This window comes from Oncorhynchus kisutch, linkage group LG12 (assembly GCF_002021735.2).
Source record: "Oncorhynchus kisutch isolate 150728-3 linkage group LG12, Okis_V2, whole genome shotgun sequence".
NCBI lineage: Eukaryota > Metazoa > Chordata > Actinopteri > Salmoniformes > Salmonidae > Oncorhynchus > Oncorhynchus kisutch.
Genome location: NC_034185.2, coordinates 53,291,308 through 53,312,825, shown reverse-complemented (window position 1 = coordinate 53,312,825; position 21,518 = coordinate 53,291,308). Strand labels below are relative to the sequence as shown.

At 42.3% G+C, this 21,518-nt stretch overlaps 2 protein-coding genes across 17 annotated transcripts in view; one reads left to right on the top strand and one right to left on the bottom strand.

The window, feature by feature from the left end:
* The window catches only part of LOC109901251 (zinc finger protein 583-like), an 880,650-nt gene that overhangs the window by 325,708 nt on the left and 533,424 nt on the right, over positions 1–21,518 (bottom strand). For 2 of the 15 annotated variants that reach the window (XM_031836543.1, XM_031836544.1), the window contains exons 2-3: positions 3,295–3,425; positions 1,521–3,108 (exon numbers count right to left, since the gene is read on the bottom strand). The exons of 12 other annotated variants lie outside the window; for them this stretch is intronic. In XM_031836543.1, coding sequence (XP_031692403.1) covers positions 1,972–3,108; positions 3,295–3,425 — 1,268 coding nt within the window. In that variant the 3' untranslated portion in view covers positions 1,521–1,971. Of the gene's footprint in view, positions 1–1,520; positions 3,109–3,294; positions 3,426–3,644; positions 4,161–21,518 lie in introns of those variants that run through there. One more of the 15 variants, XM_031836547.1, reaches the window with a different exon arrangement.
* Positions 20,691–21,518, top strand: part of LOC109901169 (zinc finger protein 629-like) — a 247,635-nt gene continuing 246,807 nt past the window's right edge. The window contains exon 1 of one of the 2 annotated variants that reach the window (XM_031836501.1): positions 20,691–21,318. In XM_031836501.1, coding sequence (XP_031692361.1) covers positions 21,036–21,318 — 283 coding nt within the window. In that variant the 5' untranslated portion in view covers positions 20,691–21,035. The remainder of the gene's footprint in view (positions 21,319–21,518) is intronic. The other variant, XM_020497288.2, reaches the window with a different exon arrangement.

Here is a 21,518-nt window from a genome sequence, read left to right as displayed (position 1 = left end):
TTATTCTAAAATGGATTCAATCATTATTTCCCTTTCATCAATCTACACACAATACATCATAATGACAAAGCAAAAACAGGCTGAGACATTTTTGCACATTTATTAAACATAAACAGATATATTACATTTACATAAGGATTCAGACCCTTTACTCAGTACTTTGTTGAAGCACCTTAGGCAGTCTCGAGACTACTTGGGTATGACGCTACAAGCTTGGCACACCTGTATTTGGGGAGTTTCTCCCATTCTTCCCTGCAGATCCTCTCAAGCTCTTTCGGGTTGGATGGGGAGCATCGCTGCACAGCTATTTTCAGGTCTCTCCAGAGATGTTAGATCGGGTTGAAGTCTGGGCTCTGGCTGGACCACTCAAGGACATTTGGAAACTTGTCCTGAAGCAACTCCTGTGTTGTCTTGGCTGTGTGCTTTGGGTCATTGTCCTGTTGGAAGGTGAACCTTGGCCCCAGGATAAGGTCCGGAGCAGGTTTTCATCAAGGATCTCTCTTTACTTTGGTCCGTTCATCTTTCCCTCGATCCCGATTAGTCTCCCAGTATCTGCCTCTGAAAAACATCCCCACAGCATGATGCTGCCACCACCATGCAACACTGTAGGGATGGTGCCAGGTTTCCACCAAACTTGACGCTTGGCATTCAGGCCAAGAGTTCAATATTGGTTTCATCAGACCAAAGAATCTTGTTTGAAGATTTTATGTGCATTTTGGCAAACTCCAAGCGGGCTGTCATGTGGCTTTTACTGAAGAGTGGCTTCCGTCTGGCCACTCTACCATAAAGGCATGATTGGTGGAGCACTGCAGAGTTGTTTGTCCTTCAGGGAGGTTCTCCCATCTCCACAGAGCAACTCTGGAGCTCTGTCAGAGTGACCATCAGGTTCTTGGTCACCTCCCTGACCAAGGCCCTTCTCCCTCGATTGCTCAGTTTGGCTGGGCGGCCAGCTGTAAGAAGAGTCTTGGTGGTTCCAAACTTCTTCCATTTAAAATGATGGAGGCCACTGTGTTCTTGGGGACCTTCAATGCTGCAGAAATGTTTTGGTACCCTTCCCCAGATCTGTGCCTCGACACAATCCTGTCTCTGCGCTTTAAGGACAATTCCTTCAACCTCATGACATGGTTTTGCTCTGACATGCACTGTCAAATATGGGACCTTATATAGACAGGTGTGTGCCTTTCCAAATCATGTCCAATAAATTAAATTTACCACAGGTGGACTCCAATTAAGCTGTTGAAACATCTCAAGGATGACCAATGGAAACAGGAAGCACCAGAGCTCAATTTTGTGTCTCATAGCAAAAGGTCTGAATACTTATGTAAATGAGGTATTTTTTTCTTAAAAACCTGTTTTCGCTTTTTCCTTATGGGGTATTGTGTGAAGATTGAGGGGGAAAAAAATAATTGAAACTTTACAGCCTTATTCTAAAATGTAACAAATGTGGAAATAGTCAAGGGATCTGAATATGTTCTTAAAGCGCAGTATACTATAAGGAAATTTCAATGAAAGTCAGAATGAAATGTCCCATTTTGTGTTTATTAAACAAACACATTTTAAATACACCATATGAAAACCACACATACAAATGTCTCAAATAAAAATTTGCAAAAAGAGTCTGAGAAAAAATTAAGTAGTTGAACAGAAGTAATGAAATAGTCATTTGTGAACATCATATAGCCTACACGGTACAAACACAATATGTAACAGACTTTTTCAGCTCACACATTTCCATATATCACACAATGTCTGGATGCAATATTCTACTCAGGAATATTAAACACTGAAATCTGTTACTCTCGTTATTACAAATGCATGTGGGTCTTTTCTGCAGACAACAAAGATTTTTTTTTTCTTTCTTTAATGCAGGGTTTGATTTAAACATCAGAAGCTGTGTTATAGAGTGGAATGTTTTTTCTGCTGGTGTATACTGAGGTAGCACCTTTCTGGGAACCTCTACCAGCAGTGCGTTCAGACAAACGGCCTCTCTCCTGTGTGGACCTTCAAGTGCATCTTCAAATGGTGGTGGCGGGAGAACCTCTTCTCACACTGGGGGCAGCTGTAAGGTTTCTCCCCTGTGTGGACCCTCTGATGCCTCTTCAGGTCACCAGCCTGGGTGAACCGCATGTGACACTGGGTACAGCTGTAGGGTTTCTCCCCCGTGTGGACCCTCTGGTGGATCTCCACCTTCTGGGAGCAGCTGAAGCCTTTGCTACAGAACATGCAGAGGAACCGTTTTTCTTTACTACCGCCCGATATTCCTCCCCCTCCCCGAGCCTGGACTCTAGCCCTGTCATTTGAGTTCCATGCCTGATCGAAAAGGACACGGCTGTGTGAATCGGAAGGTGCCATTGACGTAGACACTGGGTCGCGATTCCTGAACACGTGTAAAGGGGAGTGGGTCGTAACATTTGGATTTGTCTCTAAGCTTTCCCTGTAGTCTAAGAAGTCACTTGTGTTGCCCTGTGAGTGTCCTTCCCCTAAGTGAGTCTTGTCTACATTCCATGGAAGAGGGGTGTCGCCCTCCACTTTCACAGTCACCTCATCCACGACTATAACCCCCTCTTTCTTATCTAGGCACCCTTCAGAGTATACACTACTACTATACCGGTTCCATTCCCCTCTAAACATATCAGTCTGTCTCTCTAAACCCAAGGATATGTTGCCAGGGTCCATCTCTGTAGTGTAAGAACAAGACGGATCATCATCACCACCAGTGTCTAACGTGTCACCATCCCCACAGGAATGAACAGGCCTCTGGCTCTGGTGAAATACCGGTATGTACTCTGAGCCGAGAGCAGGAGGACAGCCCAGTGGCCCCTGCCCCAGTCTCTCTGGGTCTGATATTTGTTCAGATCCTGTGTCTAAGAGCCTGTGTGTTACAGTTAAAGTCTTGGTGTCTGTCTCTGAATTGAGGACGGCATCCGGCCTTCCACTGACCTCCATGATGCTGCGTCGGGTCCTGGGCTGGGATGCGGCAGCAGCGGTGGTGGGGTCCTCCGTGGCTTCATAGGGTCCATTCTGGATGTCTCTGCTGTGCCGTGGGTTCTCCTCTCCTTCAGATCTCTCCTGCTTGACCCCAGGGCCTGCAGCCTCTGCATCTGCAGACTGAGAAAAAGAGGGGAGGTTATTACCAGTACATGAGTGGAAATGGATAACAATGCTGTAGGGAAGTCTCCCCTATGGCAGATACATTTGGATGCACATGTAAGCAAGTGAATAGCTGAGGGAAGCCTTTCTGAAACTTGTCACATTTGATGTACTGTAATTTTAATGGACCACTGTTGCACATACCTCTATTACGATAACATGCTGGGTTGAGGTTCCACTCCCTTCATCTACAGCTATGGGTTCATCATTTCTCCATGTATTGAGGCCCGCTGGCTTCACAAAGTTCCTGTGGCTTCCAGTGAGTTGTCCTTCACCTGAGAGAGTGATTGGGTGAAAAGAGGTAGTTAGGTTAGGTGCTGTCAATGCTCAATGCTTTATTGATCATTGTACACTATTGAGTTTTGACGCAGTCTAGAATTGGCAAGGATGTTAAGTAACACTTCTCATAACTTCTTGCAAGATAAAGTAAATCACTGGAATTATTGCATACTATCCAAACACATGTGGTCAGAAGGGAACGAGGCAAAATGTACCTCTTGCCATTCCTCTGTATCGGTCGAGGATCTTGACACTACTGGGACGACTGGCGACGACGCGCTCTCGTATTGTCTTCTCTGCGCGCTCCCGTGCCACCTTCAGTTCCAGTAGTTGTAATTTCCTCCGCAAACCCCGGTTCTCTTTCTGGCTTTGAGTTATTTCCAAACGAAACACTGCGTAGTCATCGTCTACGAGTTTACAGATCTCTGCCACGGCTGCATTCGCTAGCACCTCCATAATGGAGGCTATTTGAGTGTGAAAAACCATACAGTCAGCCATTGTTAGCAGCTAGTTAGCGTCACCTAGATAACATCCATCAACCAAGTCCTGTCTCCAACGCGAATTAAAGACTACTTGGGGTAAGTATGTGATGCTTAGCAGTTAAATTAGTCATATTTTTAGTTCCATTAGGTTAATAAATGTCAAAAAAATAACAATAAAAACGCTAACGTTTAAATTGTTCTCGCTCACTGTTTACTTCCTTTTTAGACTGAAGAGAAAGGATTTGATTGGTTGGCGTCATGGGGCGTGATTAAATGGAACAAGCTCTGAGCTGCTCTTTGAAATGCTATTGCTTGCTGCGTTATAAATTCATTTAAAAAAATCACAGCCATAGTGTATCCACCACTGAAGTATACATAAATACAAATTAACAATCACAACTTTTCATGATCAGTATCCGTGACACTTAGAGCAGACTGTTTAGAAAGAACAGGGTGTTATCTATAATATATATATCTATATATACACAGTACCAGTCAAAAGTTGACACACCTACTCATTCCAGGTTTTTCTTTATTTTTACTATTTTCTATATTGTAGAATAATAGTGTACACATCAAAACTATGAAATAACACATATGGAATCAAGTAGTAACCAAAAAAAGTGTTAAACAAATCAAAATATATTTGATATTCTTCAAAGTGGCCACCCTTTGCCTTGATGACAGCTTTGCACACTCTTGGCATTCTCTCAACCAGCTTCATGAGGAATGTTTTTCCAACAGCCTTGAAGGAGTTTCCATATATGCTGAGCACTGCTTTTCCTTCACTCTGTGGTCCAACTAATCCCAAACCATCTCAAGTGCAAACTATGTTACAAGAGCTTCTCCTTCTAGAATAACCTTATCAGACATAGGAGTGTCCACAACGGGGAGAAACGTAGCAGTGGGGCTTGAGATGTGCACAGGGGAGATCTGGGAACCATTCTTTAGCTGACATAGTATAGTTATCATGTGAAGTGTCTTGGGGTAAAAAGGGTAATTAACCACATACCCCTCATTGACCATTTGGTAACTTGACATTTGAAAGGCTTGTGTAAATATGTTTTTAGAGAGACAGTAAACCTAGCCTAGAACAAGGACAGGATTTACCTGACTGACTAGATGGAATAAAGTCATTTTATTATGCTCTAATCTATTCTTGCTAACATGCTGCTCTTTCTAAACAAGTCTGCTCTCTGCTTAAAAGATACTGATCATAGGACATTTTATGTGTAATGTGATAAGCAGTACCATATTTCAAAAAACAGCTTGCATACTTTAAAAAATGTAACCACATTTAATTTTGAGCTATGACGCCAACCAATAAGATCCTTTATTTTCAGTGTAAATGGAAGTGGCTGGTTCCCAGGTAGTCAAAAGGACTTTAAAAACAAGATGCAATTTATATTCATGCTCCACGAGGTGAGGCCAAAGGTAAGATTAGAGCAATTATGATAGATGTGTGGTAGAAGAGGTGGGACTCAGAACCTGGCAAATAAATGCCGGCCATAGAAAGGTCGGTGGACCAAGATTCAAATTAGGAAGGAAGAGGTGGTGTTTGCGTTTAGGACATTGTACATTGAACTCGTCCTTATATTTGGTTGGCAAGCATGCAAATGGTTGGTGTACAGAGTGTATGGTTGAAGAAACAGTGATGCATGTGTTGATGTAAGTACAGGGCTCTTTTAATTTTCTTATATCTAATACAGGATTAGATAGGAGGGTTTATTTGTATGTTTATTTATTTATTTAGTCTATTAATTTAGCTGTGATTCACTACACACTCCAGTACAGAATGTGGCGGAATGTAACTAACGTTTGAGGACCGCCATAATATTATAGAAGAAGAAGTAAACGGAAGTCAACAGTGGTCAAAAACAAATTTCACCTTAGTGTTTTTATTGTTTAGACGTTTAACACCATATAACTCAATATGACTAATTGAACTACACCGCATTACATACATGCCTCGGGTAGTGTTTAATTTGCGTTGGAGACGGTACTTGGTTGATTTATGTTTATCTAGGTAACGCTAGCTAGCTGCTTAGCTAACAATGGCTAATTGTATGGTTTTTCACACTCAAATAGCCTCTGTCCTGGAGGTGCTGGCAAATGCAGACATCTGTAAACTCGTAGACGACTATGCAGTGTTTCGTTTGGAAATAACTGAAAGCCAGAAAGAAAACAGGGCATTGCGGAGGAAACTACAGCTTCTGGAAGTGAAGGTGTAGAGTCCATGTCCTGACAAATTGAGGCGGTTCTGAGGGCAAAAGGGGTGTAACTCAATATTAGGAAGGTGTTCCTTATATTTTGTACACTCAATGTACAAGGCATTTCATATTGTGTTTATACTGTGTAGGATATGATCACAAAATTTCCCAAAACACTTTTAATGAGAAAATGAATGCAGTTGATCAAGTTCTTGCAGATTTTTTTGGTTGATGTGTGGTTTTCATATGGTATATTTAACTTGTTAATGTTTAACCACTTCAACTCGTGGAAATTGGTCAACATGGATAGGGCCAAATTGACATTTTAACAGAAATTATAAAAAGCATATGCAGCATTACAATTGTAGAAATTGAAAGAGAACACTTTAGAGTTGATGGGGAAATGTTTTGACCAAAGGTGAAAACACAACAGCTCACCTGACAAGACTGAATCCAAACATTACACTGTTGATTATGTGCATTTGGCATTTACTGTACTTTTCATGGCATTTGTCAATAAATCCGAAAATCTCTGTAAACATCATATGAATATTCATTTACATTTTGGAGTAGGGGCAAGATAATAAAAAATGGTTTGAGTGAGGTCTGACTGGTGTCTAAGTGGCCACACACCTGTCCAAAGTGTGCACTGTTCCTAAGTCATTTCAATGCACTTATGACTCAAGGAAAGAGCCTTCTACTATAAGGTGTTTTTTTTATATATATATTTTTTAGCTCTGCTAGCCATGATATTGAGGAACTGAAGCAAGCACACTTGCAGTTTTTTGTTTGGAATACAGCCCTGTGTCCCCACCATCACACAAAATCAAGACCATGGGACTACATTTGAAGTCAGAAGTTTACATACACCTTAGCCAAATACATTTCAACTCAGTTTTTCACAATTCCTGACATTTAATCCTAGTACAAATTCCCTGTCTTAGGTCTGTTAGGATCACCACTTTATTTTAAGAATGTGAAATGTCAGAATAATAGTAGTGATTTATTTAAGCTTTTAGTTATTTCATCACATTCCCAGTGGGTCAGAAGTTTGCATACATTCAATTAGTATTGGTAGCATTGCCTTTTAAATGGTTTAACTTGGGTCAAACGTTTTGGGTAGCCTTCCACAAGCTTCCTACAATAAGTTGGGTGAATTTTGGCCCATTCCTCCTGACAGAGCTGGTGTAACTGAGTTAGGTTTGTAGGCCTTCTTGCTCGCACACACTTTTTCAGTTCCGCCCACAAATGTTCTATAGGATTGAGGTCAAGGCTTTGTGATGGCCACTCCAATACCTTGACTTTGTTGTCCTTAAGCCATTTGGAAGAACCATTTTTGACCAAGCTTTAACTTCCTGACTGATGTCTTGATGTTGCTTTTTATGGCGGCTTTGGAGCAGTGGCTTCTTCCTTGCTGAGCGGCCTTTCAGGTTATGTCGATATAGGACTCGTTTTACTGTGGATATGGATACTTTTGTACCGGTTTCCTCCAGCATCTTCACAAGGTCCTTTGCTGTTGCTCTGAGATTGATTTGCACTTATTGCACCAAGGTACGTTCATCTCTAGAAGACAGACCGCATCTCCTTCCTGAGCGGTATGACGGCTGTGTGGTCCCATGGTGTTTATACATGTGTACTATTGTTTGTACAGATGAATGTGGTACCTTCAGTCGTTTGGAAATTGCTCCCAAGGATGAACCAGACTTGTGGAAGTCTACACTTTTTTTTCTTTGGATTTTCCCATGATGTCAAGCAAAGAGGCACTGAGTTTGAAGGTAGGCCTTGAAATACATCCACAGGTACACCTCCAATTGACTCAAATGTCAATTAGCCTATCAGAAGCTTCTAAAGCCATGACATAATTTTCTGGAATTTTCCAAGCTGTTTAAAGACAGTCAACTTAGTGTACGTGAACTTCTGACCCACTAGAATTAATCTGTCTGTAAACAATTGTTGGAAAAATTACTTGTGTCATGCACAAAGTAGATGTCCTAACCGACTTGCCAAAACTGTAGTTTGTTTACAAGTCATTTGTGGAGTGGTTGAAAAAAAAGTTTTAATGACTTCAATTTAAGTGTATGTAAACTTCTGGCTTCAACTTTATAAGATTCACACATTTTGGTCAAATGTATTATTCACATAGGTGCTCTTTCACGTGTGATGTGATTTCTTTGAAAAATTATATCTGCGCAAACACCTTTGAACTTGGTGCTATAAGGTTCTATCAGCAATCCAATCACACAACGATGTGTCGTCAATAAAAAAATGATTGTATGTATGATGAATGACACCACAAAACAGTTCTGAGATCTGGTACTTGAAAAATACTCTTATAGGGCCAAGTCCTTGATTAGTCATATCATAGGTTCTGATCCTCTTTTGGAATGACTTACTTAGGCTTTTTCAGAAGAACGGCCATAATTTAAGCTCTTTACAAATAAATACAGGTGCCTTAGAGCATGTTTAAGGCCCATTAGAGAGGCATTGCTGTTTTTCAATACAATAACCTCCATGGAAGGGGTATTTCACAAAAATGACAAACTTACTAAATGCTATTGATAACTAGCAAGTATTTTATTGACTGGGGGTGTCAGAGACCAAATAACTTAAGTTTACTCATTCAGAGCTAATCTTTAGCTGTTGCTCGTTCTCCATGGGATATGTTGTATTTGTCACTTTAGTAAACTATCGCTTTAACAAATGTGTGATGAACATGACTTAATATATTTGATGTGATTAGAAAGGAAGGATATTCTCTTACTTTACTCATTAAGTGTCTGTACTTTTCAATTTAAACAATAGTAACATTCTATGCCTGAGAATCTTATGGCTGAACCCAGATTGACATTTCAGAGCCTGTCTGTGAATGCACCACCCCCAAAAATGATTTTTTTTTTTTTTTCTCAAGATTTTTATACTCTGCACTTCATGTACTTTTAAAGTGAGGACCTTATTGGTTTATGAAAGAAGAATTCATTACAAAACAGTTCTCAGTTCTGGGATGTGAACTTTGATGCTCACTGTCTCTCAACTATAAGTTGGGCAGATAGAACTTTATACTCCCAAGGACACGAAGTACTGTTGTTGTTTAGGTAAACTAAAATGTTTCCATTCTAAATCGCAATCTGGGTCAGGCCTCATTTGACAGCTTAGTCTATTGCCGACATGACTAGCTAATAAAGTGTTAGGCCTTCAAAAGGCACTTCAGACAAACGGATTGTAATTTTGGTGCACATAGAATGGAGTCATGAGTGCATTCAAGTGAGTGTTACGCGGCTAAGTTTCTTCACAATACGACAAACAGGGGCTCATTGTGTTCAGGACAACCCAGGGTATAACGCATGTCATCTTTGTAACAAACATAGCGATAAACGTTGACACTGTAAATTACATGAGTTTTCAAATGTGGAAATGTGAAGTGCCCATTTGGACTCACAGGTGTGGTTTGCTTGTATGACATCAGGTATTTATTATAATCCTCAACGTCTCATCTTTCTGAACACATGAACTCAATTTCCAGCATTCTCCTCACTCAGACAACATCAAATGTGCTAAAGTAACCCAATTAACAGGAGGGATATCTTGTTGCGCAGTGCTCAAGTTTATAACGGGATGTCAGTCAAATCCCATACAGTGTTGGGAAGCGGAGCTCTGACATGTTACTGTACATGTTACTGTACAGCCACAGCATTCCAATTTAGGCGCTTATCAATGACAATCTTGTATTTTCAACCCGTATACGGAATGACGGGCTGAAGGGAAATGGTTAATAAACACAAAATGGGACTTTTCATTCTAAGACTTTCAGTGAAACTCACTTTAGTATACATCACATCTGATATCACCCTATTCTGCATACACCAAACATCACTTTATAACCAATATACACTAAATATACCTACACATACCCACACACAAACACCTACTGTACACAAGTTGTTTAGTCAGGTTTGTCTGATGAAGATTTTTTGATTTATCATAGCTGACTTGTTTTTACCCAGGTCATATTTATGTTCACCATGATGGGTTTAACAACAATGAAGTAATTCTGTAACTACAGTGGGGATAGGTAAACACACCATGTTGAAAGTCCATCATTATCAAACCATCAATGGTGCATTATGTAATTTTTTTGGGCGACCCCATCAAATTCACTTAAATGTCAGTTATAGATCTATCATTCTCATTGAAAGCAAGTCGAAGAAGCGGTAGATATGTTCTATGTTCGCTATTTCCATGCGTAGCGTTCTTTCGGGTTTTGTACACCAGCTGAAAATACTTTCTGGTTATTAACCAGATATTTCACAGCGGTTTAGATGGTACTCTACACTTAAATAGGGTTGGGCGGTATCCAGATTTTCATATCGTCCTCTCTTACTAGAATGCTAACAAAATTGTCACAATTAAATAGCGAATATCCATGGAGGCTGCTAGCTAAATATGCTAACAAGCGCAAATAACAAACAAAAAAATACTAATTGCAAAGACGAGCAATCCAGCTCATAAAGTTAAACATATATAGGTAGGAGCTTCCGAATGTAATTTGGTTGAGTCTGGACAATTACAAGCGAATGTGAATGAGATACATTACTTACTGACTTTATTGTCCCCATGGGGAAATTTTGTAAACAACAAAGTTTTGATACATGCAGAACTGGCTCTCAAGCAGCATGTCTACAACTGGTCGCGAGGGCAATGGGCCTGCCTGCTCTGAGAAGAGAAATGCAAGGAAATCAAGATACGTGGCAGCTGTACAAATAACTAATCGAAATGGCGTTGGCTTCTCAAACATGGCAGAAAGATAAGGTGATGGGGCATCATATTGTGTTAATGCAGACACTTAGCAAGTTAAACTAGGGGTCGTGCTGACGCATAATTCTAGAAAAACGCAAATATCTTGCTGCATTTTGTAAATGCTTCTTATTGTAATTTCTGCTCGGCATCAGAGCAATTTTGTACTTCAGTTGCACTCCTCGAATGAGAATTCACGAACAGGCATTCAGCAGACAGTACTCCGACTGATGTGTAGCTTTTTTTCCTCAGGTACATTTCTTGGTTTAGCCAGCCTATTTTTCTCTGGTAAAATGCAATATTAACTTTAAGCAAAACATTAAGAAATGTAGCTGCCTACATTCTTTCTATGATAGTCCTAAACATTAGAAAGATGGCTATCCGTTTTTGAAAAAAAGACGTAAACTCGTTTACTTGTGTGGCTGCCAGCCAAATAGCGTTGCACTTCTGTTGTCATCCGATGAAAATTAAGCTATTTTCTGCCAAATGTGTTGCACTAATATATTGTCTGTGAAGGAAAACTATAGTTGCACGTCCCTGATCACTCTTTTTAAGCAAAAAACGCACTGTTGACTTTCAATATAAAACGCGACCCCTGTCAAAACACAGCTGGGCTTACCTGCTCCCGCTTACTCCTGTTGTGCTATTTACAAACACACACTCAACTGGGGAACTAGGTAAACTTCGTGTTGGTTTCATGAGCTGAAATAATTTTCCATATGCACAAAAAATGTATTCTCTCAAATGTGGTGCATACATTTTTGTACATCCCTGTTAGGGGGCATTTCTCCGTTGCCAAGATAATCCATCCACCTGACAGGTGTGGCATACCAAGAAGATGATTAAACAGCATGATCATTACACAGGAGCACCTTGTGCCGGGGACAATAAAAGGCCACTGCAAAATGTGATTGCAGTAATGTCCATCAAAGCTGTTGCCAGAGAATTGAATGTTAATTTCTCTACTATCAGACTCATTTTAGAAAATTTGGCACTACGTCCAACCGGCCTCACAACTGCAGACCATGTGTAACCATGCCAGCCCAGCCCACATCCAGCTTCTTCACCTGAGGGATCATCTGAGACCAGCCACCTGGACAGCTGATGAAACAGAGTTTTTGCAGAAACACTGATGCAAACCCAGTCAGAAACGGTCTCCGGGAAGCTCATCTGCATGCTCATTGTCCTCACCAGGGTCTTGACCTGACTGCAGTTCGGTGTCAGAACCAACTTCAGTGGGCAAATGCTCACCTTAGATGGACACTGGCATGCTGAAGAAGAGTGCCCTTCATGCATGAATCCCAGTTTAAACTGTACTGATGGCAGACAGCGTCTGGTGATGTGTGGGTGACCAGTTTGCTGATGTCAACGTTCTGAACGGAGTGCCTCATGATGGCGATGGGGTTATGCTAAAGGAAAGCATAAGCAACAAACACACTTGCATTTTATCAATGGCAATTTGAATGCACAGAGATGCTGTGAAGAGATCCTGAGGCCCATTGTCGTGCCATTTATCCGCCTCCATCACCTCATGTTTCTGAATGATAATGCACGGCCCCATGTCGCAAGGATCTGTACACAATTCCTGGAAGCGGAACATTTCCCAGTTCTTCCATGGCCCGCATACTCACCAGACATGTCACCCATTGAGCATGTTTGGGATGCTCTGGATTGACAGAGTGTTCCAGTTCCCACCAATATCCAGCAACTTTGCACAGCCATTGAATAAGAGTGGGACAACATTCTACAGGCCACAGTAAACAGCCGGATCATGTCTATGCGAAGATGTCGCGCTGCACAAGGAAAATGGTCACACCAGATACTGACTGGTTTTCTGATCCATGCCCCTACCTTTTTTTTAATGATCTGTGCCCAACATATGTATATCTGTATTCCCAGTCATGTGAAATCCATAGATTAGGGCCTACTGAATGTATTTCAATTGACTGATTTCCTTATAACTTTAACTCCGTAAAATCTTTGAAATTGTTGCATGTTGCGTTTATTTTTATATAGTATCAAATCAACTAACATGTTTGCATAGTGTCATATCAACTAGCATGTTTGTATATTACTCATATCAATCCCTCATTGCCCAATTGGGGCGGCAGGTAGCCTAGTGGTTAGAGCGTTGGGCCAGTAACCGAAAGGTGAGCTTGACGACGAGTCTGAAGCGAGGGCCAGCCAACGAGAGCGTACAGGTCGCAGTGGTGGGTAGTATATGGGGCTTTGGTGACAAAACGGATGGCACTGTCATAGACTGCATCCAATTTATTGAGTAGGGTATTGGAGGCTATTTTGTAGATGACATCGCCAAAGTCGAGGATCTGTAGGATGGTCAGTTTTACGAGGGTATGTTTGGTAGCATGAGTGAAGAATGCTTTGTTGCGAAATAGGAATCCAATTCTAGATTTAACTTTGGATTGGAGATGTTTGATGTGAGTCTGGAAGGAGAGTTTACAGTCTAACCAGACACCCAGATATTTGTAGTTGTCAGAGCCGTCCAGAGTAGTGATGCTGGACGGGCGAGCAGGTGCAGGCAGTGATCGATTGAATAGCATGCATTTAGTTTTACTTGCATTTAAGAGCAGTTGGAGGCCACAGAAGGAGAGTTGGATGGCATTGAAGCTCGTCTGGAGGTTAGTTAACACAGTGTCCAAAGATGCGCCAGAAGTATACAGAATGGTGTCGTCTGCGTAAAGGTGGATCAGAGAATCACCAGCAGCAAGAGCGACATCATTGATGTATACAGAGAAGAGAGTCGGCCCAAGAATTGAACACTGTGGCACCCCCATAGAGACTGCCAGAGGCACGGACAACAGGCCCTCTGATTTGACACACTGAACTCTATCAGAGAATTAGTTGGTGAAACAGGCGAGGCAATCATTTGAGAAACCAAGGCTATCGAGTCTGCCGATGAGGATGTGGTGATTGACAGAGTCGAAAGAGTACAAATGTCTCATAATAAGTCTCATAATAAGTTGCATGGACTCACTCTGTGTGCAATTATAGTGTTTAACATTATTTTTAAATGACTACTTCATCTCTGTACCCCACACATACAATTATATTTAAGGTCCTTCAATCGAGCAATGAATTTCAAACACAGATTCAACCACAAAGACCAGGGAGGTTTTCCAATGCATCACAAAGAATGGCACCTATTGGTTTATGGGTACAAATACATTTTAAAAAGCAGACATTGAATATCTCTTTGAGCATTGTTAAGTTATTAATTACACTTTGGATGATGTATCAATGCATCTAGTCACTACAAAGATACAGGCGTCCTTCCTAACTTAGTTGCCAAAGAGGAAGGAAACCACTCAGGCATTTCACCATGGGGCCAATGGTGATTTTAAAATAGTTAGAGTTTAATGGATGTGATATAAAAAAAACTGAGGATGGATCAACAACATTGCAGTTACTCCACAATACTAACCTAATTGACAGAGTGAAAAGAAGGAAGCCTAAACATTCCAAAACATACATCCTGTTTGCAAAGAACTTGACAAAGCAATTAACACTTCGCTTTCCTGGAAAAAAAAGTTATGTTTGGGGCAAATTCAATAAAACACATTACTGAGTACCACTCTATATTTTCAAGCAGAGTTCTGGCTACATCATGTTATGGGTATGCTTGTAATTGTTAAGGAACTGGGAGTTTTTCAGGATAAAAAAGAAAGGAAATGAAGCTAAGCACAGGCAAAATCCTAGAAAACCTGGCAGAGTAGATGATATGGTGATGGTTGGTGTGATGGTGTCTAAAAATGCTTCACTGATGAAAGTGACATCCTTGTCCTGTTGTTTGATGCTGGTGTTTTATAATGAGGAAATGATTGTGCCTTAATTCATGTTTACTTAACAAAGTAGTGAAGATGTGTGTGATGTTGAGTCTTTTCAAAAACTATTCTAAAATGTTTTGATCAAAGCGAGATTTACAGAAAAGGTCAAGTGTTACCATACCGAGAAAAGTTATTCTACTTGTCATGTATTGTTTTGTACAATAAAAGTACTGTACACCAGGTTATATGAATGTGTGACCATTTTGTTCAAATTAAATACAAAATTGACTGTGCTGCCTGACTTGGTTATTTTTGTGCCATTGCAGGGACTAAGTGTCCCTTATCTCAGTCGAACAAAAACATACTGAATTCTTGAATCAACACATATGGACAATTTTTTATAATAAACTCCAATGGCTCACTATTGTTAGGTACTTGAATCACATTGTTAGAGTTGGGCCTTACTGTGGTTAACATTTTAAATATGTCATGTTTAACAAAGACTTAAAAACCTTTATATGCTCTTCTGTACAATTTGTTTTTAGGGCAGTGAAAGGATCTCTGAAGCGGCTGATCACAAAACATGGCCCTGGATCAGGAGTCATCGCTGTTCCTTCCCATGTCGGAACCAGGACCGAAATACAGAGACTCCCCCACCACACAGAGCACAACCAGTGGACAGGTAGACTGAACATACTCAGTCCTGGTGGTCATCAGAGAGACAGAGGCTCCAGTTAGGGATCCAGTCTGCAGCCCAGACCCTTCTCTTCACAGTCTCAGTGCAGGGATGAAGCAGGGCCTGGGGCTGAAAGAGACCCTCCTGTTCCTATGATACAAACACCACAGTCTCCATGATGTGCAGAGCTTTTAATCAGGGCAAGGTGACCGGAAACTTCACCGAAGTTACTCCCTCTGCAAACAAGCTAAGCGTCAGTATAGAGACAAAGTGGAGTCGCAATTCAACGGCTCAGACACGAGAGGTATGTGGCAGGGTCTACAGTCAATCACGGACTACAAAAGAAAAACCAGCTCCGTCGCAGACCACAATGTCTTGCTCCCAGACAAACTAAACAACTTATTTGCTTGCTTTGAGGACAATACAGTGCAACTGACACGGCCCGCTACCAAAACCTGCGGGCTCTCCTTCACTGCAGCCAACGTGAGTAAAACATTTAAACGTGGTAACCCTCGCAAGGCTGCAGGCCCAGACGGCATCCGGGGCCGCGTACTCAGAGCATGCGCAGACCAGCTGGCTGGTGTGTTTACGGACATATTCAATCAATCCTTATCCCAGTCTGCTGTTCCCACATGCTTCAAGAGGGCCACCACTGTTTCTGTTCTCAAAAAAGCTAAGGTAACTGAGCTAAATGACTGCCGCCCTGTAGCACTCACTTCCGTCATCATGAAGTGCTTTGAGAGACTAGTCAAGGACCATATCACCTCCACCCTACCTGACAACCTAGACCCACTCCAATTTACTTACCGCCCCGATAGGTCCACTGACGACGCAATCGCCATCACACTGCACACTGCCCTAACCCATCTGGACAAGAGGAATACCTATGTAAGAATGCTGTTCATCGATTACAGCTCAGCATTTAACAACATAGTACCCACCAAACTCGTCATTAAGCTCGAGACCCTGGGTCTCGACCCCGACCTGAGCAACTGGGTCCTGGACTTCCTGACGGGCCGCCCCCAGGTGGCGAGGGTAGGAAACAACATCTCCACCCAGCTGATCCTCAACACTGGGGCCCCACAAGGGTGCTTTCTCAGCCCTCTCCTGTAATCCCTGTTCACCCACGACTGCGTGGCCAAGCACGCCTCCAACTCCATCCTCAAGTTTGCAGACGACACTACAGTGGTAGACTTTATTACCAACAACGACGAGGCGGCCTACAGGGAGGAGGTGAGGGCCCTCGGAGTGTAGTGTCAGGAAAATAACCTCACACTCAATGTCAACAAAACAAAGGAGATAATCATGGACTTCAGAGGGAGCAGCCCCCTATCTACATTGACGGGACAGTAGTGGAGAGGGTGGAAAGTTTTAAGTTCCTCGGCGTACACATCACAGACAAACTGAAATGGTCCACCCACACAGACAGCGAGGTGAAGAAGGCGCATCGGCCATCACTCATTCATATATATTTATATTTATAAATATTTTTTATTTTTTATTTACAAAAATTATATATTTTTATGTACATATTCGTATTCATTCCTTTACACTTGTGTGCATAAGGTAGTTGTTGTGAAATTGTTAGATTGTTAGATATTACTGTATGGTCGGAACTAGAAGCACAAGCATTTCGCTACATTCGCATTAACATCTGCTAAACATGTGTATGGGACAAATAAAATTAGATTTGAGCATGTCATCCTGGGAACCTTGGGGGCCTTCTAAGCCTTCAGAGAGAATATATAGATTGATTTTAATGTTTTTGTGAAAGGATGCTTATTCTTTAATACTATTTGATGCTGTCTATCTGCCATATCTATGTGTTTGACCAAAACGGCGCTCTGTTTTAGCCATGAGTGTGCATGTATTATGGTCGCTGTCCTTTCAGCACCACGAGCCTGTCACCTTTGATGTGTCGCTGTTGGTGATGGTGTGATAGTGGTGTTGGGCAACCGTAGGTTGTGTAAACAGTGGTTTTTGTTTTGCTGGTCGCATTATTTTCTGCTGTGTGTTACATTTCTGTCTGCTGGTTCTGTCTCTGTGTAAGCGCAGCCCAAAGCTTGGCCAGGGCTGTCTGATTCATTCATAATTTCACCAAAATGCATTGCTCTTCCTTCGCTATAACTTGAATGGTCCGACTACAGGGGATACAATGTAGGCTATTGGAAGATTTTTGGTCCCTCTGAAGGCTTAGGTCCTACAGTAACAGTTTGCTAGAAATAGACCCTCCTGTTCCTATGATACGAAAAAAACAATCACCACAGTATCCATGATGAACAGAGCAGGTCACCCTGGGCTTCACACAGAGTGGTGGGAGACCCCCCTGGTGGGAGTCTTTCAGCAAGTCTGTCTTCTCCTTCAGGGTCTCGTCTAATGCCTGGTGACTGGGTTCATAAAAAGCCTGGGCCTGGATCTAGCCTTCCTCAGTTACCTCAGGGTTACCCCACCAATACAGTTGGGTCAGGATGGGTGTTCACCACGAGAGGTACCTAGCCTATAACACAACACACAATCCCAACAATACCCAAACAATGGCAAGAGGGAGCTAAAAGACTAACCACCTTAGTGTGGTGGCTCCTGTTTCTACCTCCTCTGGTTAGGACGGACGCAGACAAGCCATACACCTGCCCCACGTGTGGGAAGCCCTTTTCCAAGGTGAACTGTGACAAAGCACCAGACCGTTCACATCAAGTAGAGGCCCTTCAAGTGTAAGCTGTGTTACAAGAGCTTCTCCTTTTTGAGTTACCTTATCAGACATAGGAGTGTCCACAACAGGGAGAAATTGTGACTTGAGATCTATGCAGGGGAATGATTCTTTAGCTGATTATTTTATCATCCTCTGAAGTGTGCTGGGGTAAGAGTTTTAAAAAATGTATTCTAAGTCCCTCAGTTAAGCATCTAGGTATGCGGTATTCTCACATGACACAGACTTGTTTTTTGGTTCCTGGGTCTGGAAGACCTCTCAGCGGAGGAGTTGCATGGAGTATTGTCACGAGCCGTACCACCCGCTCAGGCCCCAGAGCCTAAGAAGGGAGATTTGGAGCTTTGAAGGACATAATAATTGGGAGTATTGTAAATTTTATATTTTGAGTTGTGTGGATTAAGTTTGTCTACACCACGTATGAATTTACTATTTACATTATTATAATTTTTTTACTTTTTAACTTTAATCCACCATAAAAACCACAGAAGAAGAAGTTAAGATGGATGACGAGGAGGAAACCTGACAACTGTGGCAAGTTTTGAGAACATGGAGAGGCCAGATATAGATTGGTCTAAGGAACAGAATGTGGGTATTGAACAAAGGCCATCAGTGTGTGTGTGCTGCAAGCAATTCAGCGGATGATGGCGCGGCATGAGCGTGGTAAACGGACAGACGTGGTTATGGACCGCAAGGAATAAGTAGAAGAGGGAAGTGCAATGGGAAGATGTGTGTTGAAGAAGAGTAGTGCCAAGTACAAACTGTATTCTGATGGCTCAGGAATTTTACCTGATGAGAGTGAGGATGAATTACCTGCGGTGGCAGGTGTGGTGAAGACCTCCGAGTCCAAGCCTCGCCCCGATGGTCATCAAATCAAATCAAATCAAATGTATTTATATAGCCCTTCGTACATCAGCTGATATCTCAAAGTGCTGTACAGAAACCCAGCCTAAAACCCCAAACAGCAAGCAATGCAGGTGTAGAAGCACGGTGGCTAGGAAAAACTCCCTAGAAAGGCCAATACCTAGGAAGAAACCTAGAGAGGAACCAGGCTATGTGGGGTGGCCAGTCCTCTTCTGGCTGTGCCGGGTGGAGATTATAACAGAACATGGCCAAGATGTTCAAATGTTCATAAATGACCAGCATGGTCGAATAATAATAAGGCAGAACAGTTGAAACTAGAGCAGCAGCACAGTCAGGTGGAAGTTGAAACTGGAGCAGCAGCATGGCCAGGTGGACTGGGGACAGCAAGGAGTCATCATGTCAGGTAGTCCTGGGGCATGGTCCTAGGGCTCAGGTCCTCCGAGAGAGAGAAAGAAAGAGAGAAGGAGAGAATTAGAGAACGCACACTTAGATTCACACAGGACACCGAATAGGACAGGAGAAGTACTCCAGATATAACAAACTGACCCCAGCCCCCCGACACATAAACTACTGCAGCATAAATACTGGAGGCTGAGACAGGAGGGGTCAGGAGACACTGTGGCCCCATCCGAGGACACCCCCGGACAGGGCCAAACAGGAAGGATATAACCCCACCCACTTTGCCAAAGCACAGCCCCCACACCACTAGAGGGATATCTTCAACCACCAACTTACCATCCTGAGACAAGGCTGAGTATAGCCCACAAAGATCTCCGCCACGGCACAACCCAAGGGGGGGGGGGCGCCAACCCAGACAGGATGACCACAACAGTGAATCAACCCACTCAGGTGAGTCATGTAAAGGATGGTTCTGTCCCAGTGGGAGTGACATTTTTGGAGAAAGTGGATCCCTGCCTTTTCGCTGACCCAGGCTGGGTAAAAATAAGTTGGGAACTGTTAAATTGGTGATGGTAGTCGAAATGGACTTGTGATGGTTTTCTGTCTGTGTTTCTTTGTGTTACGTGCCTAGGGACAAGACATGTGACTTGCCTTTGAAAGGAGTGATTACTGGGGTGGTGCAACTAAAATTGAAGATTCCCTCTGGCGAGCGTTGTGAAACTGTCTGTCCTTTTCGAGTTTTGAAGCAGTCTTTTCCTGATAGTCATGATGGGATAGGTCAGTTATCCCGTGAGAGCTTTTGCGCCGAACCTACTAAGGTGTTTCAGATGCCAAGCTTATGGTCATGTTGCAGCAGTGTTTAGGGGTGAGATTCCAAAATGTGAAAAGTGTGCAGGAGGGCAAGGGACACTTTTCTGTCTGTGTTTCTTTGTGTTACGTGCCTACCATGTTGCTGGGGATCAGAAGTCCCCAGTGCAAGAGACAGGTTGAGGTTGCCAGTGAGAGCAGAGGATGATTTTTAAATTGATTTATTTCACCTTTATTTAACCAGGTAGGCAAGTTGAGAACAAGTTCTCATTTACAATTGCAACCTGATGGGTCAAGGGCCTTGGCCAATACAGAGTGATACGAATTTGTGCTTCAGTAAGGTTGGCTTCCTAGCATTCATTGCCATGGTTATCAACTGTACCGCAGAAATTGGACATAAATCACAGAATATATATGTTGTGGTGGCAGCTGCTAAGTACTTGGGGTTACCAGGTTTTACTGGAGAAGAGTTACAGGGTCTGTTTAACAAGTGTCCCATTCTCCCAAACCATTAAAGTAATGGAATTGTGAGGTGATTTTTATTTGTTTAATGAAATAGTGGTATATAGGTGTAGGGTTAGTGTTTTTTTCCCCGATTTTATTTTTGTATCACAAAATGTAACGTGATCGATCACACGGTAGGTGGCGGCATGCAAAAACACCATGATACCAAAGAAGTAGAAAACGGAAGTGAAAACAGTAATTTGGCATTTTTTCCCATTTCCACGTTAGCGTTTTTGTTGTTATTTAAACGTTTAATAACATCATGGAACTCAATATGACTATTTTAACTGCACAGCATCACATAATTATCGCAGGTGGTCTTTAATTTGCGCTGGAAACAGGACTTGGTTGATAGAGCTACGTAACGCTAGCTAGCTGCTAACAATGGCTAACTGTACGGTTTTTCACACTCAAATAGCCTCCATCATGGAGGTGCTAGCGAATGCAGCCGTGGCAGAGATCTGTAAACTCGTAGACGACGACTATAAAGTGTTTCGTTTGGAAATGTCTCAAAGCCAGAAAGAAAACAAGGGGTTGCGGAGGAAACTACAACTAATGGACTGGAAGGTGGCACGGGAGCGCGCAGAGAGGACAATACGAGAGCGCGTCCCCGCCAGTCGTCCCAGTAGTGTCAAGATCCTCGACCGATACAGAGGAATGGCAAGAGGTACATTTTCCAGAAGGCTGAGTCTTTACGACCTGTCGCCGTTCATTTAATAGCTCCGTTACCTTCTGCAGATGTGTTAACAAAAATTGGGTCTTGGTCCGTTTTTGGATAGCAAGCACTTGTGCAAAGTCACTATCATATTCTAACCAGATTATTGATTTACTGAATTTCCTATTATTTACTAAATGAAAATAATGTGA